Genomic DNA, 26976 nt, shown 5'->3' with positions numbered 1-26976 from the left:
GCCTATTCTTGTCCGCAAAACTGACAGGATTAGGACATGCTATATTTTTTTTGCGGGGCCACGGAACGGAGCAAAGGATGTGGACGGCACACGGAGTGGGTCCGCACCTGAGCCGCAAAAACTGCGGCTCAGATGCGGACCCGAACAACGGTCGTGTGCATGAGGCCTTATAGAAAGTGCATGCTGGTCAAATTATACCTCTGGCTGGAGGGAAGGGGTTAAGTCAAGAATTTGGCATGCGGGGGGGGGTTGCCATTTCAATTGTTGCCACAGGCAGCATGAGGGCTATGTGCTTCGCTGAACTCTTGCACCAGGGCCCATGAGCCTTTAGCCACTTCCCTGCCCACAAAGGTTGGACACCCCTTGGGTCAACGTTCATTCCGGGTGCCGCCTGTTCTACCCCCAGCGCCAGCGTTGGTCGATACAAGGCAAGCTGGGCACATGACAGGAGATACAGTCTCCAATAACTTCAGGGGCAGGAAGTTGTTGTAAGCGCGCGCAGCTCCTAGCGCCGACCTGCAGAGGGCGCCAGAGAACCGTCAGCTGCAGTCGCCATTAAACAAAAGGATCTTGATTAGATTGAGAGCAGGGATCTAGGCGCAGAGCTGGGACAGGCCGGGGCCTGAGGGGAGGGGGGTGAACCGGTTGAAAGAGCGGGGCAAAGCATCGGGGAGGTCTGGGCCAGGAAAACGTAGCACGGGCGAAGGAGTGGGAGACAAAGGGTAACCGAGCTTGTCAAGGCCAGGGCTGAGGGCACTGATCTTTGGCAGACCAGCGGGAGAGGCTGGTGCTGGAGGCACTGGGTACAGGATCTGCACAGACCCGAGCCAGAGTGGGACATGATGTTTCCTCAAAGCAGCAACCGCCACTCGGTGAGGACAGGCCTTTGTGTGTGTGTGCATGTGTGTGTGCCTATGTTCTAGCAGGGGCCAGCTCCCCTCTGTGTGCCAAGCCTTTTTCTTTGTAATGCTTGCAAGTTGCCCATAATTTCCCTGATGTGATGTCTGACCTGCTGCACAGTATATGGCAGATTATGAATGCAGATTATTTTTTTCCATTGCTGCTGAAAGGACATGCGTGTACCCCCAATCCGCGTCTACGGGGGCAGTTGTTCGTGAAAAATGACGAATTATTTTTAGATCTGTTACATACGATGGCACGCTGACGGCTCTCTCCATGTGCTGCTGTAGTACAGGCTTTGCCGTGTGCAGAAGGCCTTAGTGGTATCAGATCGGTAATAATTGACATGTCGGGCAGATATATCGGCGGCCCCTGCTTTTGGGGTTGATCCGCTGCGGATTCCGCATGGAGGATACCACTTACATATCGTCCAATACGAACCCCTAGCAGCGTATGTAATACGTGACCTTCACGTACAGGCCGTTCCTTTAAGGCTACTTTCACACCTGCGTTCGGTGCGGATCCGTCTTGTGTGGGGGGGTCATCTTGTTTGCTTTAGACTCGGGCTATGGGGTGACCTGGCCGCTTGACGCTAAGGCCTCATGTACATGACCGCATGTGTTTTGCCATCTGCAGAACACAGATACTAGCCGTTGCATGCTGCCTTTTTTTTTTTTTTTTTTTCAATTATTGTAGAAATGTTCTATTTGTGGCCGCGGAACAGGCATGCATATGCAAACCGCACAAAGTTTTTTGCAGCCCTATTGAAAAAATGTGTATAGGGTGCAGACCGAAAATACGGAGCCTTAGATGGCAACCAGCACCTAATAAATTGTGAATGTGCCCAACAGGTTTGGATTTCTTCTGACTTTTGTGTCGCGGAAACTGGCAGGTCACACCGTGACCACCTTAGCATGTAGTAAGACGCCATTATAATCTTATGTTGTACCATGTATTGCACCTCATTTTTGCACTGGGCTTTTGGCATGTTATTGACTGTAGAAAACTGCATAAAGAGCGATCCCCTAATATACTGTCGTTATCTCAATCACTTTGAGTGTTCAGGTGATCTACAAGGGGGTTATTTTTTTTTATTTCTTGCCCTTCATTTTCTAGCAGCAGAGTTAGGCCTCCTGCAGACGACAGTATCCGTTTTGCGGTCCACAAATTGTGGATCTGTAAAATACAGATGCGATCCGTATGCATCCCGCAGTTTTTGTAGGCCCCATTGTAGAAATGCCTATTTTTGTCCAGAAAAACGGACAAGCACAGGGCATGTTCTATAATTTTTTTGGGCATGGATAACATCCATGTGCGGATCACATTTTTTGTGACCCCCCCCCCCCCCCCCCCCATAGAAATGAAGGGGTTCGGATTTGTTCTACAAAAACTGCAGGCTGAAAACACTTATGTTTGGTGCGGATTCGTCTTGTATCTGCACAGACTGATCCGCGCCGATAATGCAAACGCTTGCATCCGTTCATAACTGATCAGTTTGCATTATTCATACAAAAAAAAGTCTAAGTCAAAACGGATCCATCTTGACTTGCATTGAATGTCAATGGGGGACGGATCCGTTTTCAATTGCACCATATTGTGTCAGTGAAAACAGATCCGCTCCCATTGACTTACATTATAAGTCAGGACGGATCCATTTGGCACCGCATCTAGAGCGGAATGGAGGCGAAACGGAGCTAAACTGATGCATTCTGAACGGATCCTTATCCATTCAGAATGCATTAGGGCTGAACTGATTCGTTTCAGGGGATCTCACAAACGGATCAGTTCAGCCCCAATGCATTCTGAATGGATAAGGATCCGTTCAGAATGCATCAGTTTGGCCTCTGTTGCGCTTTTCAGGCAGACACTAAAATGCAGCTTGCAGCGTTTTGGTGACCGTCTGACGATGCTGAGCCAAACGGATCCGTCCTGACTTGGGCTACTTTCACACTGGCGTTTTGAATTCCGTTTGTGAAATCCGTTTCAGGGATCTCAAACGGTTCAAAACGGAATTCAAAACACCAGAATGAAAGTAGCCCAAGTCAGGACGGATCCGTTTGGCTCAGCATCGTCAGACGGTCACCAAAACGCTGCAAGCTGCATTTTAGTGTCTGCCTGAAAGGCGCAACAGAGGCCAAACTGATGCATTCTGAACGGATCCTTATCCATTCAGAATGCATTGGGGCTGAACTGATCCGTTTTGGGCAGCTTGTGAGAGCCCTGAAACGCCAGTGTGAAAGTAGCCTTAGGCTGGTGACATCGGTGACAAGATGGAGGACAATTCAGCCGTGAAGAGGTCTGTGTTTGGTCTGTGTGTTCATTTTTTCCATGTGCACTGCTAGGCTGAAAATTGGTTTCCAGTATCTCCTAGAAATGGTCCGTGAAAACTACTCTCAGAACTCGGATGCCATCCGTGTTTCACGCACCCATAGACCTAGACCAGTGGACGTGTTTGGTGTGCACCACGGACCAAAGTAGTGCATGTCTCTGTGGGTCAGTGAAAAATCACTGATGTGTAAATAAGCACATTAAAATCAATGGGTACGTGTGCTGTCCATGGGGAACACGAACAGACGTGTGATTAAGGCCTTAATGGAGAGATTGTGATATTACTTTAGGGAATGGTTACTTATGCAATTCCCCGTGGAATTATGAACGTGGCTTTCAAGGTGATGTTTTTTTAAAGGGCTCTTCCAAATATATATATACACCATAAACGTCTCTTCCCACATGGAACGTGAGCAGCGCTGTGTACCTGGACCATTCATTTAAACCCTGCTGGTCGTGCTGTACAAGTCTATTAGCCGTCCTTTCATGTCTCTTCTCTCGTTCGCAGAGCTCCTCTCACCTGCCCCAGCAGCTCAAGTTCACCACCTCGGATTCCTGTGATCGCATTAAAGATGAGTTCCAGTTGCTGCAGGCGCAGTATCACAGGTAGGTATATTCCTTCTCTAGTGTGCTGCGGCCTCCTGAGTGCATGCCATCCAGCCCGCATGCTTGCCAGGCGCCTTGTACTTCCCACAGACACCTAAATCCTGGCCCGCAGCCAAGGCTCTGCTACTGTAATGAACTGTGCACGCAACTGTCACTGCAGCTCCCTCTGCTACCTCTGGATCGATCTTACACAGACGTAGATAGGTTTATTTTCCAGGTGGGCATGATCACGTAGATTTGGCCTGTTAAGACCTTCTCCACGTCTTACTCCGGTGGACGTTTTACTAAAATTGGCATATGAAACGCCAATTTAGTCTTAGTAAATCAATCCTTTTGTGTTTTTCATAATCAACCGTTTTCATGGTCTTCTTTTGGAAGTCTCATACAGCCCCATTCACATTTAGAGTGGAATCCAGACATTTTCTGGAGTTGACCCAGGGGGTTGTATATGTGAATACAATATCTGCCCCAGACTTTCTCCCCAGAGCCCTAGTACTAAATGAGTGAGCACATGTGTGAAAACAGCGGTAAATGGAGCATCTCCAGGGGGGTGGCTACATGTGTGAAAGGCCAACTCCAGTAAATCTCCAGACCTGATAATCTGGAAATTTTCTGGCGTTTAGGTGTGAAAACAACATAAAAGAGTTTTCTGAGTGGTTTTTTTTTTTTTTTTACTGATCAGCTGTCCTCTGGAAAGGTCATCAGTATCTGATAGTTTGGGGTCCGATCAGCCGTTTGAGAAGACACCAGCACTCCTGTTAGCACCATGGCCTTCTCGCAGCTTAGGCGACATTCACACTGGCGTTTTGGCTTTCTGTTTGTGAGATCCATTCAGGGATCTCACAAGCGGTCCAAAACTGATCAGTGTTGCCTTTTAATACATTCTGAATGGAAAAGGATCCGCTCAGAATGCATCAGTTTGCCTCCATTCCGCTTTGGTGTCCGTCTGACCAAACGGATCCGTCCTGACACACAATGTAAGTCAATGGGGACGTATCCGTTTTCACTGGCACAATAGAAAACTGATCCGTCCCCCATTGACTTTCAATGGTGTTCAAGACAGATCCGTTTTGGCTATGTTACAGATGATACAAACAGATCCGTGCGGTTGGATTATCTGAACGGATCCGTCTGTGCAGATGCATGACTGATCCGCACCAAACGCGAGTGTGAAAGTAGCCGTACCAAGCACAGCACCATACATTGTATAGTGGCTGTGCTTGGTATTGCAGCTCAGCCCCATTCCCTTGGGGCCGAGCTGTTCCTAGGCCACATGACTGATGAACGTGTCGTCACTCGCCCTAGGGAAAAACAGAGCGTCGGTGTCTACTCTAACAGATGATAGACGGGTCCCGGGTGTTGGACCTCCACCGATCACATACTGATGATCTATCCAGAGGATAGGTCTTCAGTATCAAACTCTGGGAAAACCCTAAAACATAAATCTCTTTCCTGTATCAGTCTAGAATGCGGCATGTTAGCTCACTGAGGATTGCATAGCATAAGCAGTATATACAGATTTATATATGGGCGCTTCAGTTGTGGTGAAACTGACTCCCAGCATGCGCAATTGCTTGGGTGTTCAGATCTCCCATAGAAGTGAATGAAGATTGTTGGGAGTAGTAGTTTCACAACAACTTGCCATTTGGCGGGGTGCTGATCCCTGCATTAAATAAATATTAAAGGGGTTGTCTTGCCTCAGACATTGGTGGCATATTCTAGCAATATGCCACCAATGTTAGATATCTCTAGAATGGGCCCCCCAAAGTAAAGTAAAATGGCTAACTGCGCTGTGCTGTTTTTGGAACTCCCATAGAAATGATTGGAGAGTAGTGTTGAGCGAACTTGTGTTTTAAGTTTGGGTTATCGAAGAATCGCCTTATGGATTCCGCTACCATGGACCATAACGGAATTTAGAATCCATAACACGATTCTTCGATAACCCGAACTTAAAACACAAGTTCGCTCTACACTAATGGAGAGCACACTGCACAAGCCCAGCCACAGCTCCATTTATCTATGGGACTTCTGGAAATGGCCGAGCCAGAAATGAAAGGAGGGCCACTGAGCATGCCTGGTGCCCTCTCGTCACAGAGAGATGACATTGGTGGCATAGCCTAGCCATATGCCATGGTGAAAATGTCTATTATGATCAAGTGATGTGGCTGAGTGCGCAAAGAGACGCCTGGAATCCTGGGTTACACACTAGGATCACAGCTTGCCGCACGTAATCTGACATTCTCGGTCACATAGCTATCATCTCTACTATATAAAGTCCATGGCTGGGATCTAACATCAAATATCAGCACAAACTCAAATGGCTATAAAAAGATCCCATCAATTGTAAAATGTGAGAATTGTAATAAAATTCCTATAGATTGAAAGGACAGGCAGCATTTCCTCTAAATCGGTGCCACATTCTGGATAAATGTCAGCAGGCCGCTCTCCTCACACCAGTGTGACATAGCCTTGTGACCCTCTCCTAACAGATTATTTATGTGTTTCAGTCTTAAGCTGGAATGTGACAAGCTGGCCAGCGAGAAATCGGAGATGCAGAGGCACTACGTCATGGTGAGTAGTGAGAAGGAAGAGTGTCGGACATCTTCCTTTTATCATACGTGTCTGTATGCCTCACCTAGGAAGACTGGAGAGCACTGAATGGCAGTATAAAGGTCACTTACTGCAATGCGTGCACAAAGCTTTACCGGGCTATAAGGGGGGGGGTTTTTACAATTTACAGGTTTTTACAATTTGCACAATTCGGCACGACCATGCTTGGTTCATAAAACAAAGGCTGTGTGCCCTCCGCATCTCCCAGGCTGATGGTAGCTCCTGTCGCCCAAACTGACTCAGTCATTTATGACGCAGCCAGTCTGGGTCAGAACTAGAGACGCGGCCGTCGGTCTGGGATTTGTGGCCACCCAACTGTCCGTGTTTCCCAGACTGAGCACAGTTGTGTGAAAGATTCCAAAGTGCTTACTTTAGATTAAATAGTGTATTATCAGGAATACCCCAAATTTCAATCAGCAAATTGCTTTGTGTGTAAGCGATCGCTCAATAAGGGTCCATTCACACGTCCGCAATTTCGTTCCGCATTTTGCGGAAAGGAATTGCGGACCCATTCATTTCTATGGGGCAGCACGATGTGGTGCCCGGATACGAAATTGCGGACCCGCACTTTCGGGTCCGCAATTCCATTACCGAAAAAAATAGAACATGTCTTATTCTTGTCCACAATTGCAGACAAGAATAGGCATATTCTATTAGTGGCGGCGATGTGCGGTCCGCAAAACACGCTGTGGACGTGTGAATGGAGCCTTATATTGCACTGCAAAAGGGGTTGCCGTGCAAAGCCATCGAGAGCCGCACACCCTGATGACTGTGACCACGTTTTCATTTTGCAATATTGAATAACGGCTGCATGTAAAGACGCGTTTTATCAAAGCCACACAAAGTGGAGTGCTCACAGCAACATGTGGCCTTTTGTGTTCAAAGGTTAGGGTGGAGACGGTCAACATTCCTGGTGTCTACCTTAGTATAGAACAGGTGGTCATACAGACATGGTACATGTGAATCGGCCTACTGCAGCTTTCTCAGGTGGTAGAAAATTTAAGCTGCGTATGTTTTAAGTGGTAATTGTACAAAGAATGAAAAATATTGATGCAACTGATGCCTAACATAATCTATGCCTGTTAATCCCACCACGTGAACGGCCCTTACCGCAGAATTTTGGTGGAGACAGCAGTGCCGAAATCCTGCCACAGTGTGTGGTTTCTGCCTCCCATTCATTTCAATGAGAGGCAGCGCTGAGGAGTTGTGGAGCGGCAGCTTAAAGCCGCAGCTCTGCTATCCTCATAGCTGCCTCCCATTGAAATAAATGTCGGGCAAAAAGTTCCACGGAGAAAGGCATAGGGCTGTGCTACATGGTAACGTGTTGCTGTCGCGTGACTATTTTAGAGCTGTGAAAGCACAGCCAACTCGCGCCGAGCAGCAGCGACAAAAATCTGAGATGTCTGGATCTTTTGCAACTATCGCAGTATGTTGCGTGTTGTATTGCAACACCGTTCACAAACAACAAGTGTAGTGCAACACATGTCACGGTGTAGCTGAACCCTTAGAATTGTCGCGCCACAATTCATGTAATGCTAATACAATAGTGTCGCAGTGCAGCATGCTGTGACACAATAGTTGCAAAAACTCCAGACATGCTGCACTTAGTGTCACAAGTCACATGTTACACGTGGCTTTTACTCTATAGACGCGTGCTGCTCATCTGCGATTTGAATACATTTTCACAGCCCTTAAATACTCGCAAGTTGCAGACAAGTCGAGCACATGTTTGCATTGAAAGTAGGGATAAGCGAACTTGTGTTTTCAGATTCGGCGTACAAGGTTCGGGATATCTAAGAACTCCAGTATGGATTCCGCTACCACGGAAGATGAGTTATGGTCAAGTTCGCTCAACACTATTTGCAATACTTTTCTGTGGCGCTGTGTAGACGTAATTTTAGTAGTAGTCTGTCCAGCACAACAAAATGTTCAATCAGCCAGAGCAGGGGGCTGCTACATCATTGTATTACATAAGCGCCCATGGGTCCCATGTAAAACTACATTTCTTATGAATTGTGTAGGTTCTGGCGGCTTCTCCTGGCAACTGCCTGTGGGGGGGGGGGGGGGGGGGGGTGATTTCGGAAGCGAACATTTCTCACAGATTTGTGCTTTGTTACCTTTGCTCTTTACTCGAGATATAATATACTCAGATCACCAGCGGGACGCACTTTTGAAAAAAAACTTTTGGCATTACTCTCTAAACCTATAGAGTAACACATAGGTTTTGATTTCAAAGCTGGACATCTGGTGACACTGATCTCGGGATTTCATGAGCAAAGAAAGGTAAGGCAGGGCAAATTTGCAGCTGCACCAGCCCCTTGTCGGGGCATTTTGGGGGGTATATGAGCTAGTTTGGAAGATGAACATGTATAAATCTGTGCTGAGGAATTTAGTAAGTTGCCTGTCATAGAGCTGACATGGAGACGTCATTCCAGCAGACAGCAACCCCCTGCTTTAGACTTTGGGGGTCATCCAGTAAAGCACAGCCTCTCTATTTTGCACATGGTTTTTAACGCAATTTGCTTGATTTTCTTCCCGCTTAAGAGGCCAGCTTCTCATTCGAGGGTCCTTGGCTAGCGCCAAGTTTTTGTGACCAATTTAGGAGGCCTCCCTTATTTTATCCCCTAGGAGAAGCTCTTTACTCTCTCAGTTCAGGGCAATTAGGTCTTTAATTATGTCTGCCAAGATGTAGCTGCAGATGTTTAAGCAGCCACCAGTGCTCCTGCTCGGCATTAACCCCTGAGGGCAATTACAGAAACCTTCCTGTTTTTATATGGGGTAATGATCCTTGCCTCCTAAAATCCACCTCTTGGGACCATAATGGCAGTAAGTGTAAACAAGCAGAGCTTGTGCATAGGCATCATTGGCATCGCCCGTATTTCTGCCTGCAGATTCCACAAGGCGAAGATCAGCATGTTTATCTCCTGACCTATGCTGGGAAAGAAGAGGTTATGTTGGATAGCCAAGACTTGGAAGCAGCAGAAACCAGAGTTTGAGTAGTTCAGAGCTGGCTGCCAAAAAATAAATCCACCTCCCTTCTGCCCCCCTGCTCTTCCCCTCTCAGCAGGTCTCCTGGCTTATCCCTCTCTTGTGGGGTTATGCCATTCATTCACTCTTCCAGACAGCTGCTTGTTAGAGGGTGGGGAGGGGAGAGGGCCAGGGCACAGTGTAAGTCTGACTGCAAATCTTTCTGGGACAAAGAGGTCAGACTTTAGGGAGGAGGTGAAGGGGGCAGCTTCCCAGACGCCAGATTTTTTTATTTTAACTGTTTCAGGCCCTTTTGTTGCTGTTTGCAAACTATAAAATGGCCGCAACCATAGCCCTGGCAAGGTTATTCTAAACTAGCAGCGTCCATCTTTGTGATCCTAACATTTTGCAGATGCCCAAAGGCGTAAAAGAATTCTCTCACTCTCGGTTAGTGTGAAGACTTGTAGACAACCATGTAGCCATTTTGACCATCTGTTTGTAAATTGCCCTTAAACTGGTGCTCTGCCACCTTCTTGCCATTTGATGTCCGATTTCTACTTCCGTTCTATATGCAGTAGTCGCCACATGGCGTACACTTCCTTTACGATCAGATCAGATCAGTACGTTTTCAGGTTGCTGAATCGTATGTTTGATAGAAGTTGGTAAAGCGTAAATGATCCTCTAATAGAGATGGGTATAAAGGTTAGTCTATGCTTGGTGCTCCCAGTCTGACCAACATATGATTTTAAAGGGGTTGTCTGGGGCATGATCTGGAAAGTCTGCCATTACTCCCATGGGTTTCTGTTGCTTTCCTGCATTAAAGATAATGTGTTTGGCTGCAGTGGTCACATGTGGGTGGTCGCAACTTCATCACCACAGGACAGCAACAGAGACTGGCTGGAGCAGCAGCGGATTCCCCAGCTGAATAATATCTGTTATTTTGTCACGTCCCATGGTTTTTACCAGATTTTTTAATGTCCCGGACATCCCCTTTAAACCATTTAACTGTAAAATAAAATGTAGTTCTTCCCAGTTATAGGATGGAAGCGAAAAGTACAAAGTATATACCAGAATGTCAGAATATTACCACCAATGTCAGATGGGTGAAGATCAGACCTGCACCTATCTCTAGAAGAGTCACCGTGACCGGGAATAGCCAAGCCAGCATTCATCTCCCATAGAAGTGAATGGAGGGTGGCCGTACTTACGGGGTTCACTTTGGGGGCCCTGTTCTAGAGGTAGGTGCAGGTCCCATCTCTGGAACACGCATCTATCTGACATTGGTGATTTGCTACCAACGACTCAGATGATTCAGCCCCTTAAACGTTGGGGATCCCATCACAGTGTTGCTTTCTCTTATATTCATGTATATAACTCATGCTAATTTGTTTTCTCTTTTCCCAGTATTACGAAATGTCCTATGGACTGAATATTGAAATGCACAAACAGGTGAGTGCTTGTCTAGAGGTCTCTGTAGAATCCATAGGAACTCATTGTTCATTTGGGATGTTTCTTAGCAACAATGAAGCTGGTCTGAAATGAACCTTTAAAGAGAGCCTCTCACCAGCGGCCTCCCTATCCAGCTGTTTTTCCATAGACACGTAGCTGTGGTTCACCTGATAAAATCTCAGTTTTACGTTTGTTGATCTGAGGCTCCGTTCCTGAAGTATACTTTTTTTCTTAATATGCATATTAGGTATTTGGTGCAATGAGGGCGTCACCAATGCTATTGTTGCACCCAAGCTCCACTCCTTTCTGAGGCCAGCTCCTCCCTCGCTGCTTTGCCACCGCTTGGCCCTATCGATAAAAGCAGCCAGGGAGGGGCTGGGCACAGAAGGGAGCGAGGCGTGAAAGCAGCAAGAGCAATGGTGACATCCTCATTGCCCCAAAGGGCTAATATTCATGTTAAGAAAAAGTAACATAACGTGGGCATGGTGAGCCACAGCTATGTGTCTATGGAAACAGCTGGATAGGGAGGTCTCCCTTTAAACAGGTATTGCACAATAGTTGATATTGACATCTGTGCATGTGGTCTTGGAGGCAATTTTCAAAAAATAAATTAACCTCAAATGCCATTTTTGTTGACAAACTTTTTTTTAAGTAGAACTGTCACCTCTCCAGACATGTCTGTTTTAGTAAGTACTTGTGTTCCCCATGTACTAACAATTTGGAGCATCTAATCTTGTGACTAACGATGCAACCTCGATGAGCTGGCGCATTGTCGTCCATGACGATGAAATTAGGCCTGTGTTGTTCATGCAGAGGCACAATGACTGGATTAATGATGTTATTCAAGTAGTATGGGCTTGTCACTGTACCGTTCACAAAGTGTACTGACTAGACATACCTGCCCACTCTAACACCAAAGGCTCGTCTGGTGACAACAGTTAGTGCTCTCCTTGACGTCTCAAACATCGTTGGTGGCCATCATTTCTGCTCAGCGTGAATCGATTTTCATCAGTGAATAGCATTGAGGCCCACTGGTCCCTCGTCCAGCGTAGATGCTACCTGGCCCATGCAAGACCATGATGCCTGTGCCTGGTGATGTGGTCAGGTACCTTTGCAGGTCGTACAGCATGTAGACCACTGCTGATGTAAGAAGTTTTGAATGGTCTAACGTGGTACTTGGGTGCCTCTCACCTCCCTTAAATGTGCCTGGAGTTGTGTGGCATTAATCATCCCGTTCTGCAGGGCATTGTACACAATGAAGTGGTCCTTGGTGTGGGATGTGGCAAAAGGACGTTCACTTTTGTATCTTTCTGTGACTCTTCCAGTCTCTCTGTATCTGTGTTGCAACCTGATGATGACACTCTGACAGTGTCAGCTCAGTGGCCACCTCTGTCTGAGAATATCCTGCTTGAAGCCTTGCAATGATCATTTGTTAGCTGTCGTCTTGGTCTCATGATATCAAAATGTGAGCAGCATGATGAGGAGGGCTGTTTAAATACCAATTCTAATTGAACCAGGAGATTTACTGGGCGATTTAGAGATGTTGGAGAAAAGCAAGTTGTGCAAAAAGTACTGAAACATTGAACAGTTGGACGTGTATATTCAAAGGTTTAGAGAAGGTCACATTAACCGCCTAACGCAGATGTGCGGTCCGGAGGCGGCAGCCCTGCGCACAGTGACGCATATACGCGTCACCTCGCGAGGGCCGAGATTTCCTGTGAACGCGCGCACAGCAACAGAAGGTAAGCGAGTGGATCTCCGGCCTGCCAGCGGCGATCGCTCGCTGGCAGGCTGGAGATGTGATTTTTTTTTTTTTAAACCCCTAACAGGTATATTAGACGCTGTTTTGATAACGGCGTCTAATATACCTGCTACCTGGTCCTCTGGTGGTCCCTTTTGTTTGGATCGACCACCAGAGGACACAGGTAGCTCAGTAAAGTCGCACCAAACACCACACTACACTAACCCCCCCCCCCCCCCCCCCGTCACTTTTTAACCCCTTATGAACCCATGATCACCCCATATAAACTCCCTGATCACCCCCCTGTCAGGCTCCGTTCAGACGTCCGTATGATTTTTACGGATCCACGGCTACATGGATCGGATCCGCAAAACACATACGGACGTCTGAATGGAGCCTTACAGGGGGGTGATCAATGACAGGCGGGTGATCACCCATATAGATTCCCTGATCACCCCCCTGTCATTGATCACCCCCCCTGTAAGGCTCCATTCAGATGTCCGTATGATTTTTACGGATCCACGGATACATAGATCGGATCTGCAAAACACATACGGACGTCTAAATGGAGCCTTACAGGGGGGTGATCAATGACAGGCGGGGATCACCCATATAGATTCCCTGATCACCCCCCTGTCATTGATCACCCCCCTGTAAGGCTCCATTCAGACGTCTGCATGTGTTTTGCGGATCCGATCCATGTATCGGATCCGTAAAAATCATACGGACGTCTGAATGGAGCCTTACAGGGGGGTGATCAATGACAGGGGGTGATCACCCATATACACTCCCTGATCACCCCCTGTCATTGATCAACCCCCCTGTAAGGCTCCATTCAGACATTTTTTTGGCCCAAGTTAGCGGAAATATATATATATATTTTTTTGTTTGTTTTTTCTTACAAAGTCTCATTCCACTAACTTGTGTCAAAAAATAAAATCTCACATGAACTCACCATACCCCTCACGGAATCCAAATGCGTAAAAAATTTTAGACATTTATATTCCAGACTTCTTCTCACGCTTTAGGGCCCCTAAAAAGCCAGGGCAGTATAAATACCCCACATGTGACCCCATTTCGGAAAGAAGACACCCCAAGGTATTCGCTGAGGGGCATATTGAGTCCATGAAAGATTGACATTTTTGTCCTAAGTTAGCGGAAAGTGAGACTTTGTGAGAAAAAAACAAAAAAAAAATTAATTTCCGCTAAATTATGCAAAAAAAAATAAAAAATTATATGAACTCGCCAGGCCCCTCATTGAATACCTTGGGGTGTCTTCTTTCCAAAGTGGGGTCACATGTGGGGTATTTATACTACCCTGGCTTTTTAGGGGCCCGAAAGTGTGAGAAGAAGTCTGGGATCCAAATGTCTAAAAATGCCCTCCTAAAAGGAATTTGGGCACCTTTGCGCATCTAGGCTGCAAAAAAGTGTCACACATCTGGTATCGCCGTACTCAGGAGAAGTTGGGCAATGTGTTTTGGGGTGTCATTTTACATATACCCATGCTGGGTGAGAAAAATATCTTGGTCAAATGCCAACTTTGTATAAAAAGAAATGGGAAAAGTTGTCGTTTGCCAAGATATTTCTCTCACCCAGCATGGGTATATGTAAAATGACCCCCCAAAACACATTCCCCAACTTCTCCTGAGTACGGCGATACCAGATGTGTCACACTTTTTTGCAGCCAAGGTGGGCAAAGGGGCACATATTCCAAAGTGCACCTTTCGGATTTCGCAGGCCATTTTTTACACATTTTGATTGCAAGGTACTTTTCACACATTTGGGCCCCTAAATTGCCAGGGCAGTATAACTACACCACAAGTGACCCCATTTTGGAAAGAAGACACCCTAAGGCTGGGTTCACACCTGAGCGTTTTACAGCGCGTTCCTACGCGCTGTAAAACGCTCAACAAGGAGAAACCAATGATTCCCTATGGGAATGGTTCACACTTGGGCGTTTTACAGCGCGTACGATCGCGCTGTAAAACGCCCGACGCTCAAAAAAGTACATGAGCGACTTTTGGGGCGTTTGTGGCCATAGGACACTGTAGTGAATCACTCAAACGCGCGTTTACTATTACAAAAACGCGCATAAAAATGCGCAACAAAAACGCGCGTAAAACGCGCGTTTGCGCAACGCTCAAGTGTGAACCCAGCCTAAGGTATTCCGTGAGGGGCATGGAGAGTTCCTAGAATTTTTTTATTTTTTGTCGCAAGTTAGTGGAATATGAGACTTTGTAAGGAAAAAAAAATAAAATAAAAAAAATCATAATTTTCTGCTAACTTGTGACAAAAAATAAAAAGTTCTATGAACTCACTATGCCCATCAGCGAATACCTTAGGGTGTCTACTTTCCGAAATGGGGTCATTTGTGGGGTGTTTGTACTGTCTGGGCATTGTAGAACCTCAGGAAACATGACAGGTGCTCAGAAAGTCAGAGCTGCTTCAAAAAGCGGAAATTCACATTTTTGTACCATGTTTGTAAATGCTATAACTTTTACCCAAACCATTTTTTTTTTTGGCCCAAACATTATTTTTTTTATGCTAAATTTTACAGCTGAAAGTGAAAAATGTCATTTTTTTTGCAAACAAAATCGTAAAATTTTCGGTTAATAACAAAAAAGTAAAAATGTCAGCAGCAGTGAAATACCACCAAATGAAAGCTCTATTAGTGAGAAGAAAAGGAGGTAAAATTCATTTGGGTGGTAAGTTGCATGACCGAGCGATAAACGGTGAAAGTAGTGTAGTGCCGAAGTGTACAAAGTGGCCTGGTCATTAAGGGGGTTTTAGCTAGCGGGGCTGAGGTGGTTAAGTTCACCTGTAAAGGTTAGGGTGGGGGTTCACATCGGCATTATTGAATTCCATTATAGATTCCGTCATAATGGAACCAACCTTTAAGAGGCATTCCGTTTTTCTTCATCCTAATACATGTCTATGGGGGCACATGATGGTTTCAGTTGTTTCCATTATACATGACAGAAAAAATAGTCCCGTCGACACGACATAAGTGTGTCATAGAGGCACCACAGTGCATGTTGAACTGTTTTACTCAATGTTATGTGTTTTTTTTGTTTTTTTTTTACTTAGCTTTGTTTTTATGTTCACTGCTAACATAATGCTTTCATTTGTTGAAGCTTGAAATTTTCTGCCCATATTACAGGAATGTCACACACACATATTCTATCACCAGGTAATGAAAGGCGATAGCATGCCAGTCTCAACTGTGCTAGAAACGGTCAGACTCAACCCCTGGCTCTGTAATGCAGACGTGCATGACTATGAGGAAGGGGTTCCACATTGTATTTGGTGATCTGATGTCTACCGATGAATAATGTGAAAAACGAAAATCGGACATATAGTACATGACAATCTCTTTCTAACAAAGTTAGGACCAGCCCTGTACCTCACATGGATCCAGATTTCCTCATTCATCATTGCTCCAATTGTTCTGCTAGATGTATTTCAAGCTTGCAGCTTAGGGAGTGTGTTCTTTCCACTGCACCTCAGGGGTGTGTCCCTATCTCAGCTCATAGGGAGGTGTCCTTTCTGCTGCATCGCTCTCCTTGTAATTGTCACAGCATCTAACAGGCAATAGAGATGGTGGCAGTTGAAGTATGAAACTGAGCATGTGCGTCCACCTTTACCAAGGAAAAAAAAAAGGGAAATGAACAAACAGCGGTGGTGCTATACAGATTGATTTCGGTGAATAAGTCAGTGACTACGACAGTAGTGTAGCTATAGCGGTCGCAACTGCGACCGGGCCCCTAAGTCAAGGGGGCCCACGGGGCCCCCACAAGAGATGGAGTAAAGCGGGCCCCACAAGTCTTTTTTTTATTTTGTGTTGCTGTGCTGCGCTTAATTGTCATCGCGAGTCCCCTCCCCCGATACTAATATCTACTAACCTCAGCACCACATCCGCCGCCTTCCTTCCGTTTCTGCACCTGGGGTCTCGTCGTTCATGGCCGTCCCGCTGGTCGCTCTCTTCTTCTTCCGATCCCATGACCTCCGCAGCGGGTCTCGCGGGATCACAGCAGCCAGGAATGACGAGCCTGCCGGCCGATGTAGCCCTCAAGTGAGGAGAGCGGAACAAGAGTAGGTAGTTGTTTTTTTTGTTTTTGTTTTTTATGTAAAAAATGGCACACACCGGCGTTCAGCTTTATACGGAGGGGGTACTACATGAATGATAATCAGTGGTGCCGTGAGGCAATGTGTCTGAATTCAGAAGGGCCCACGCCGGCCATAATGGGGCAGCAAATAATGAGGGGTCCGGGGGAAAATGAAAATGAAATACTCTGTGAAATGTATAGAGGGAGAGGGCGGGTGCAAAATGAAATATAGTAAGTCTCACTGTATTTCATTTTGCCCCCACTCCCTCTATATATTAAAAATGTTTTGCCTACAGAGTATTTCATTTTCATTTTGCCCCCTCATTATTTGCTGCCCTCATATGGCCGGCATGGGCCCCCCATTTCTGAATTCAGACACGCTGCCACACGGCACCACTGATCATCATTCATCTCCCCCCCCCCCCCCCCATTCCTCATATGAAGCCAGTGTGTGCCATACATGAAAAATATTATAAATAAATAAAAAAATACTCTATTGACTTTTTTTTTTTTATGTATGGCTTATACGGAGGGATGGGTTGGGGATGAGGCTTGTGGGGGGGGGCCCAATTCAAAGTTTGCTCTGGGGCCCATAGAACTCTATTTACGCCCCTGGACTACGATATATATTTTTACTTACATGCAATTAAAAAAGTATACATTTTATTTTTTTGTGGGACAACCCCTTTAGTGTAACCATTCCTGAATGCTGGAGTTGTCGGCTGCATTTGGTTTCACACACATACCATCCACTTGCTTTCCCACTAATAGCAGGATAAGAGCCTGCACGCCATATTATTATAAGATGTCTGTGCCAATCAGTCACTTGGTGGTTCAGATCTGCAGTAAGCTGCTATCTTAAGACCGTTTTGCAATGTATTAAAATAATGACATGCAAACTCCTTTTGTTCAGGCTAGGGTTTGGCAAAAATCCTCCTTTCGGTCCATTGAATTTAGATTCGGTGCAGTTTGAGGGCGAATAGCATGAAAAGGGTCTGCAAACGTCCTAGTGCTAGTAAGGATCCGAGTCCGACTGTCCCTGCACAATGAACTTGTATATTTTGGTGATGTTATGTGGCTGTGAATACAGTACAACTACAAGCCTATCATTTACTGATCCGTACAACTCTGTATTTATCCAACACAAGTCGTTATTAAAAAAGAAAGCCCCAGACCATGTTATTTGTGAACGTTAATCACGTGGCGGAGTGGTAATGCCAGGCTTTGCTGGATTTATGAATTCTCTCTGTAGAATTGCTCATTCTTGCCTTTATAATAAGTTAATCCATCTGTGGTTTCTCTTCTCTTCCTGTCTACCAGGCTGAAATAGTCAAGAGGTTGAATGGAATCTGTGCGCAGGTGTTGCCTTATCTCTCTCAGGAGGTACGTTTCTCCAGAGCGCTGGTACCAGATCTAGAACGCCTTCCAGGTTTTGTTAAGCTTTTTATTGTATTTAATTCAGTCATGGATACTTTGCATGTGTAAGGGTGCTGCCACACCAAAAAAACTGAGTTTCCCTTTGCTGCACCATAAATGCAGGTAGGTCGTTGCAAAAAGCCCTTTTTGTGGTTTTATTTTTGCTGCACCAAAGCCACGGCCACGCCATGTGCCAGCACCACATTCAGCGTGTAATATATTGCATCTCTAATTGTTATTTCGTGGGCGTTACTGACCAAGCGTTTTTCTTCCTCCTTTCGTCATCATGTTCCAAGAGCTATAACCTTTTTTATTCTTACTTCTATGTAGCTTTGAGGGCTTGTTTTTTGCCGGACAAGTTGTAGTTTTTAATGGCGCCATTTTGGGGTACACACAACTTTCTGATTTAACTTTAACTCTTTCTGGGAGGAAAATGGGAAAAACAGCAATACTGCCACTGTGTTTTTATGTTATAAATTTTACAGCGTTCATTTTTCGGTATAAATAACAAAATAAATAAATAACAATATCTTTATTCTCTGGTTCAGTACGATTACAGAAGAGATAATTGCTAATCTATTCTCAGTTGCCACAGAAAAAACTTAACAAGCGATAAAAAAGAGCCATTTACTACAAAATGATACCAATGAAAAATACAAGTCGTCCTGCAAAAATCAAGCCCTCACTCAACTCCATTGAAAGAAAAAGGTTATGGGTCTTGAGAAGCAGCAATGCAAAACATTTTTTAGAAAATTGGCATTGCTGCTTCTCAAGACCGCAAAGCAGATTTTTTTTATTTTTTTTATGGGATTTTTTATTTATTTTTTATTGCATAAATGTGTTTGATTTATTTCTTTTTTTTTTTTACCACTTAATAGTCCCACAAGGGGACTATAACAAACAGCTTTTTAATTTCTTTTAAAATTCAGTGCACTATACCTATTGTTGCATTTTAATGGCAATGCTATTCTGACATTGACCAGCAGGATGTGCCTACATCAGACCCCAGGCAGCCTTCACACACCTCTGCACCCCAGGATCACATTTGCGGGGTGCCGATGGGAGATAGAGGGTCTGCTCCCTCTGTCAGCACTTTACATGCGGCGGACGCCATTGCCCGCAGCATGTAAAGTGTTAAACAGCCCAGATCGGCACTTCTGCTGTTAGAGCAGGGCTGTGGCTCTCATGTAAGAGCTGGGTCCCCGCTGCATGGGGGACCCGAGCAGCGCTTAGACTGGGCCGCCGTAAAAAAGCGGCGGCCCAGCCTAAGGCCCCTTAGTGACTGCCGTGAAAACACACATGGGTGGTCACTAAGTGTTTATCCAAAGTGTAAAACGTGCCCCCCATGTGGGGGGCCTGGGCATTAGGGGGCATGAGTTACACTTTGGATAACTGTATGGTTTAATGCCGGGATTCTGCGGCAGCAAAATCCACATTAAATTGTGGAATCCAGTAGGTAAATGATGTGAGTTTACATTATGTTCCACCCTCTGCATTACAAAGAGTGAAATCTGCCATGAGGATTCTGTTGTCAACATTTTCCTCTGTGTGGATTTTTTTTTAATTTTTTTTTTTTACAATCTCATCTACTTTGCTGCTGCTGTAATACACTGAAGATTTTCTGCATGCAATTCCACTGCACAAAATCCATACCATATCCTCCCTGTGTGGTCGTAATTTATGTTTTTTGGCGTCTTGGAATATTTCTGATACAGAAATAGTCATCTAGATTCAATGAATGGTGTAGAACTTTTATTTAGAACCATTCTCCTTTAGGCCTCATACACGACCGTATTTTGTTTCCGTGTCCATTCCGTTTTTTTGCGGATAGGATGCGGACCCATGCACAATTTTTTTTATTTTTTTTTGCGGGGCAACGGAATGGACATGTCCTCCTTTTTCAAGGATAGGCATTATAACAATGGATCTGCAAAATAAAAAGATCAGTTTTTTTTTTAGTTTTGCGAACCGCAAAACACATACGGTCGTGTGCATGTAGCCTATAAAAGGTATGCCAGAATTTTTACATTGATAGCCTATTCTCGGGATATGGCCATCAGTATTAGATTGTCATGGGTCCAACACTCTGCATCCCCATTATTTGGCTGTTTGTGATCCTGGAACTACACAGCTCCATCCATTGTGCAGTGAACGGAGCGTGTAACTGCAGCATTGTTCCCATTCATTTCAGTGGGAGCAGAACTGCGGTTTCCAGCTCTACACAATGGACGTAGCTATGTACTTCCGGCGCCACCCCTAAACAGCTGATTGGTGGGGATGTAGATTGTCCGACCCCTGACGATCTGATGCTGATGGCCATATCCTGAGGACAGGCTATCAATGTTAAAATTGTGGAATAATCATTCAAGCAACGTTCCTTAATGTTTCCACGCCAAGTACCCTGTAGTTAATGTAATCAAAGGACCACCAAGGTTATGCCCAAATACTGTGTTTTAGATTAAAGTGCAACTGCCATTCTATTTGTATTTGTGTAATGTATAGGGGGCGGTGATGCTGACCATTTTTGTAATCTACTTTCATTACTGAAATCGCACATTTCTATTAGAAAAATAGCTCTAAAGTGGCCCATGTTGAGCCTTAGCAACGCTCCTCTGTCTTCTGTTTACATAACAGTGGAGACTTGCTCAGCACTGACTGTGTTATGTAAACAGAAGACAGGAGCATTTCTGAGGCTCAAAATTGGCTATTTTTCTAATAAAAATGTACGATTTCAGTAATGAAAGTATATTACAAAAAAGGTCAGCATCACTGCCCTTATGCATTACACAAAAATAGAATGGCAGTTACACTTTAAGGCTCCATTCACATGTCCATATAATGGCTCTGCATCTGTTCCGCAAATTGCGGAACTGGTGCAGACCCATTCATTCTCTATGGGGACAGAATGGATGCAGAGATTCATTATGTGGTCTCCACATTTCCGGAGCACACCCCCGATCTTCCGGTCCGCGTCTCCGGAAAAAAATAGAACATGTCCTATTCTTGTCCGCGGACAAGAATAGGCAGTTCTTTAGGGGTGCCAGCCAGGTGTATTGCGGATTCGCAATGCACTACGGACGTCTGAATGGACCCTAAGGGTACGTCTTTTTGGCTACCGCATAACCAAAGGTTGCAGTTTAGCAGGCTTCCATAGGAATAAATGGCTTCACAGCGCTATTAGCACATTTGCTGCACAAATCTCAAAAGCTCCAGCAGTGTTGAATTTTTTTTAGTGATTCGCACAATGCAGTCGTAGCAAACCTTCGAATCGCACTGCGGCTCCATTAATTTCTGTGGCAATCATGAGCTTTCTTCCCACATACCTCACTTCCCTTGCCTTATTTTCTCTCTGGGGAAAAGTTCTAAGTAGCGGAAAATGTAAGAAAAATATAAGTAATGATCTTCTATTCCTGTGCAGTCTATAAGCCTGGTTTACAAATGCAGCCACTTATACCAATCTTGAATTTTCTACTTGTAGCACCAGCAGCAGGTCCTTGGAGCTATTGAGCGGGCAAAGCAAGTCACAGCGCCAGAGTTGAACTCCATCATTCGTGTACGTGAAAAATATGCTGGGACTTTTAGATGTTGATCTTGATGAGGTCTTTCTTAGTGTTCCCTTGATCTGAAGACTTCGTTCTCTTTGATACATCAGGCAATGTTCTTGATTACACTAAGAAACTTCTCACCAGTCCAGACATGTTGGTAAGCGGGAGAAGGCTAGATCTGCCAGGTTGGGTTGTTACATAATATTGCCGTTACCTGTACATCAGTCAAGCCAAATGGGTTCACCAGGAGTGGGTTGGGCCCCCAAGCTTCAGCATATTTCTAATGCGCAAATTATCGCTCGGATTTACTCTTGCTTATGGCTGGTTTCACACCAGCGAGGTCGGCACATTGAACTTGCAGCGTGTGTCTGCGGCAGCTCCCGGCCTGACCTCCCAGCACTGCCGGGGTCGCATAGCATTATATTGATTTATAGAGTTCTAGAATGTACTGGATAACACTGACATAATGCTACAAGAAAATGTAGACTAGAACCTACAGAATCACAGGTGCATATCCATGAAGCAAACATGATAATAAAGAAGAAAATGGCTGCACACCATTATACATACAAACAATAGAGCTAAGAAATGGGGGTCATTCTAAATAAAAGTGGTACAATACCTACTATAAATGAGTCGATCGAAGCTCTTGGCGCACATATTTGATCAAACGTATGTCGGGCCCATACTGACATAATGCTGTCAGTGTTATCCAGTACATTCCAGAACTGTTAGGGACATAAGTCATGGCTATCTCATTGTCTCTTTGCGACAGCCCAAGAAGCGCCAAATTAAATATTCTAGATGCATTTGGTGCATGTTGCTCCAATGATTTCTGGTCTAAGATTGGCATATAAAACACCAGTCTTAATAAATCTCCCCCATGTGCCTGCGTCTGTCACAGTATGCAGAGGGGACATGTTATTTGTCTTCCCTGCATTTCCCTGTACAGATATCTGTGAACTTCTAACTTCATCTATCATTAGCTGTCATCTGCTCGAAAATTAAAACGTGGTTGGTATGGCTTCCAGAAGAAAAAAAAATAACCTGGCAGATTAAAAGGATTTTCCTGTCTGATTAACATCCATTAAAATAACCATTTGTAAAGGTGGCTGTAACTGTGTAATGTATGTTTGTTTGTTTTTTACTCTTATTGTTCCCATCTTCTGTTCTGGGCTGTGCTCACATGACCCTGTCCATGGGCATGTCAAGACTGTAACAGGGGCAGTGTGCAGAAAATAATGTCTGCACACACATATAGGCAGTAAAGCTGAGAAATGGGGCTCATTCTAAATTCAAGTGGTATTATACCTACTATAGATGGATCAATGGAAGCTCTTAGCGCACGTTTGATCAAACTTTTGTAACTATCTGGGTGGGAGGAGCTATAAACTTGCTGGGTGTTAAGGGAATTGATAGGGGAGTGTCTATGTAACTAGCCGGGTGGGAGGAGCTATAATACTAGCGGAGTGTTATTAGAGGCAGTGATAGGGGAGTGTCTATATAACTAGCTGGGTGGGAGGAGCTATAATGTAGCTGGGTGTTAGGGGCAGTGATAGGGGAGTGTCTATGTAACTAGCTGGGTGGGAGGAGCTACAAACTAGCTGGGTGATAGGGGAGTGTCTATGTAACTAGCTGGGTGGGAGGAGCTATAAACTAGCTGGGTGTTAGGGGCAGTGATAGGGGAGTGTCTATGTAACTAGCTGGATGGGACGAGCTATAAACTAGCTGGGTGTTGGGGGCAGTGATAGGAGAGTGTCTGTGTAACTAGCTGGGTGGGAGAATCTATAAAATGGCTGGGTGATAGGGGAGTGGTAACTCTGGGTGGGAGGGGCTATAAAACTAGTTGGGTGTTAGGGGCGGTGCTGATGCTGTGACAAAGGAGTGCATGATGGGTTTGGTTGGATGCAACAGAAAGTGCTACATACAGGATGTCTGCAAGTGAGAGTGGTTTGTTTACTTGGTGACTATGGGTCAGGAGGGTCCAGTTTGGAGGGGAAAAAAGCAACTACACGAGTAAATACCATAGCAATCCTGGAAAACCTCTAAGTTTTTGTGCTACTAAAGGGTTTTTCTCATCCATTCATCAGAATAGCTGTCATATGTGATGGTGGCTGAGGTTGTGGAAACAGCCGAGTAGGCTGTGGTACAACTGTTTCTCTAAGGCTGAATGCACACGTTTTTCACGGCCATGAGCTGTCCGTGGAACCACGGGCTGGATTCCTGCTGAGAGCAGAAGCGCACGGAGTCATTGGTTGCTATGACGCCATGTGCTCCCTGCTGCCGCCACAGTACAGTAATACACTGGTATAGATCATACCAGTGTATTACTGTATTGTGGCGGCAGCAGGGAGCGCATGGCATCATAGCAACCAATGACTCCGTGCGCTTCTGCTCTCAGGAGGAATCCAGCCCGTGGTTCCACGGACAGCTCACGGCCGTGAAAAACGTGTGCATTCGGCCTAACTCTTTTATAAATGTGAAAGGGAGTGACGGAAACGGTTTAGCACAATGAGGTATGCTGTCTCTGTAGCTCCTATTCACTTCTATAGGAGTTACAGAAATGGTGTTTTCATCGTTCTGACCACCGCTGGTCGTTGCATACGATCAGTACACCCCTTTAAAGTCTGCTTGCACTGTACCCGTGTCTGAATCGGGAGACCCTCATAGGTTGCCATTAGGAAAAAAGGATCGGGCAGGGTTGACTTTTACCTCTTCTATTGGTTCCCAGATCAATAATAAACTTCCTCTATTACCCGAACTAATGAACTAATGCATGTTTCCCGAGCTGGAACTGCAAATTGTTCTAATAGTTATTCATATTTTATTTATAAAGCATTAGAATCTGAGTGTCATGAACAGCTTGAGAAGAACATTCTCTGCCACCACGATCTTAGATTAGAACCGGTAATAAATGGGTAGTATTGCACCTAAGGTGTCCAGATCACTATTATTTTACCACTGTGATTGCTCAGAGCTTCTCTGAAATACATTGTCAGGACTGCTGTGCATGCGCACAGGAGTCCTCTCCATTATGTTGGCTTGGCACAGCAGTCCTGACTGTGTATTTCTGCGCAGCAGTGGTAGAGGAACGGGAGCAGTAGGAAAATAAAAACCAGTGATCTGGACTGCTCATCTACAGTAGTAGATGTGTATTACTGCACATGATAGTCCAAGGTTGTGATGACTGATTCCCTTTTAAAGGGTAGCTATACTTTTGACATAGTGACATTTCAGAAGTTCTGATCGGTGACCTACTCTGAGCACTTGGCACTTCTGTTTTTATCGGCAGAGTATCAGGTCTGCAAATCCATAGAAAGGATCACCGCCCAGATCTCCCATCAACACTTCTGACATGTTACTAATAAAACACGGACTGGCAGTTTTAGTTTCCTTTTGTCGCTCTTTCTGGCAGCGATGACTGTCCAGGCTGACATGTTTTTTTAATTCATTTTCCTTTCATACAGCAGCAACTTCAAGTTCATCAGCTGTCCCAACTCCAGGCCCTTGCCCTCCCGCTGACGCCACTACCTGTGGGACTACAGGGGCACTCTTTGCCTGTCAGTGCCAGCAGCGGGCTTCTCTCCCTGTCTGCACTGGGCTCCCAAGGACATCTCCAGAAGGAAGACAAGAATGGTCACGATGGAGACCCTCGGCCTGATGATGATGGTGACAAATCAGATTAAAAACGGATGAAAACGAGATGGATAAAGGTGCAGCGCAGTAGTAACTCTAGCACTGCCAGGTGGAGTTACATTGTAGAGCCTTATCCCATCATGCACTGGAACAGCTTCTTGTGTCCAAGGGTTAATAAAAGCAGGACACTGACAGCCGAGGGGGTTAACGCATTTCTTCACACTGTATATGTATGTGTACATATATGGAATGTACCGCGAACTGTATTGTAAATTGGCTTATTTGACTTCTACTAAAAGCACAACCCCCATCTTTTCTACAGAGTTTACCTTTCCATGGTGATCCATTAGTGTAGTGCTTATTTTAAATGCAGCTATGGAGCAAGATTATATGAAGGCTATTGTGAGGCTTCCTTGCAGAGGTTTCGATATAGACTGAGGAGAAGATTTTAGCTGGCCCCTTATTTACTGCTGTGTAATTGGCTTTCTTTCCACCTCTCCCTTGTCGCATGGCAGTAGAATGTAATCCAATAGAGAACGAGTGGAGGCCATTATAAAGTGCACCCATCCACCACTCGCAATAGAGGAGGTTGTTCTTTGTTCTGTATTTTGGGAAATGCATTGAACTTCAATTGATGTGAAGAAATTACTAACACCGGCCCCTTGAACCTTGGAGCGGCCGCTGGTTTTTCAAGGTTTAGGGACAGACACACTAAGTCCTTTTTACTCATTTTTGAAATGAATGATGAAAAAAGGAGAAGCTCATTTAATATCATACAAAGTAGAAGTCAGACATCATTCTGCAGGATGGCGGTTTTTACTTAAAGGGGTTGTCTGAACAATGGCTCAGATCGGTACCAAATAAGTGATGCTCGCCGATCCTTGTGGCACTCCGGTTCTGACACTTCCCGGTTCCCTACTTCCTGGCAGCTCTCGACACACAGGAAATCACTGGTCGCTTTTCATGTGTCCATGTAAGGCCCCATGCACACGGCCGTGTTTCACAGCCGTGTGCGGGCCGTGGAACCGCGGCCTGGATCCCTCCTGAGAGCAGGAGCGCACAGCGTCACTGGTTGCTATGACGCCGTGCGCTCCCTGCTGCCGGTACAGTACAGTAATACACTGGTATAGATCATACCAGTGTATTACTGTATTGCGGCGGCAGCAGGGAGCGCACGGCGTCATAGCAACCAGTGACGCCGTGCGCTCCTGCTCTCAGGAGGGATCCAGGCCGCGGTTCCACGGCCCGCACACGGCCGTGTGCATGGGGCCTAAGTAGGTCACATTTCCTGTGGGCAGAGACTGGCAGGGACCTGTGGAAGAACAAGAATGGGAGCGCTAGAGGATCGGTAAGATGAGTACTGTATTATTTTACTGATCCAAGCCTGTTTACAGGACAACCCCTTTAAGTTTCTTCACGACTGATGCCTTCTTGCGGCACATCCATAATAAGTTCTTGTTCAGTTCTGTTGGTTTCTGTGCTTTTCTAAAATTTGGGTGAAGGGAACTTTTCAGATAGCCCTCCACCTTTTACTGAGTATTGCTCTAGCTTCTACTATTACTTGGAAGATATTTTTCTAATTGCTGACAGGAAGGATTATTTATTTTTTATGGGTATAAAACGTCATCATTTTAGTTTTCAGTGATTATTAAAGGTTTATCGGCAGGTAGAA

General features: G+C 45.3%; 1 protein-coding gene across 2 annotated transcripts; it reads left to right on the top strand.

Annotated features, from left to right (window-relative positions):
• Nucleotides 1–575: 575 nt before the first annotated feature.
• Nucleotides 576–26360, top strand: TLE5 (TLE family member 5, transcriptional modulator). Of its 2 annotated transcripts, none has more exons than XM_044269821.1 (7): nucleotides 576–872; nucleotides 3737–3834; nucleotides 6342–6405; nucleotides 10816–10860; nucleotides 18028–18090; nucleotides 21602–21676; nucleotides 25136–26360. In XM_044269821.1, exons 1-7 carry the CDS (start codon nucleotides 840–842, stop codon nucleotides 25352–25354), a joined length of 597 nt encoding a protein of 198 aa, XP_044125756.1. In that variant the 5' UTR covers nucleotides 576–839; the 3' UTR covers nucleotides 25355–26360. The 2 variants fall into 2 exon arrangements, with proteins under 2 accessions (XP_044125756.1, XP_044125765.1); XM_044269830.1 differs by having other exon boundaries at nucleotides 577–872; nucleotides 25139–26359.
• Nucleotides 26361–26976: the final 616 nt, after the last annotated feature.

The sequence above is a fragment of the Bufo gargarizans genome, chromosome 1, assembly GCF_014858855.1.
Source record: "Bufo gargarizans isolate SCDJY-AF-19 chromosome 1, ASM1485885v1, whole genome shotgun sequence".
NCBI lineage: Eukaryota > Metazoa > Chordata > Amphibia > Anura > Bufonidae > Bufo > Bufo gargarizans.
The sequence above is the reverse complement of the archived record's forward strand: the minus strand, read 5'-3'. Positions and strand labels throughout refer to the sequence as shown.

Excerpts from the sequence above, each read along its gene's own strand:
- TLE5 (XM_044269821.1), top strand. The coding sequence starts at position 840 with ATGATGTTTCCTCAAAGCAGCAACCGCCACTCG. Across the intron at positions 873-3,736 it reads AAAGCAGCAACCGCCACTCG|AGCTCCTCTCACCTGCCCCA; the intron begins GTGAGGACAGGC and ends TCTCGTTCGCAG. Across the intron at positions 6,406-10,815 it reads TGCAGAGGCACTACGTCATG|TATTACGAAATGTCCTATGG; the intron begins GTGAGTAGTGAG and ends CTCTTTTCCCAG.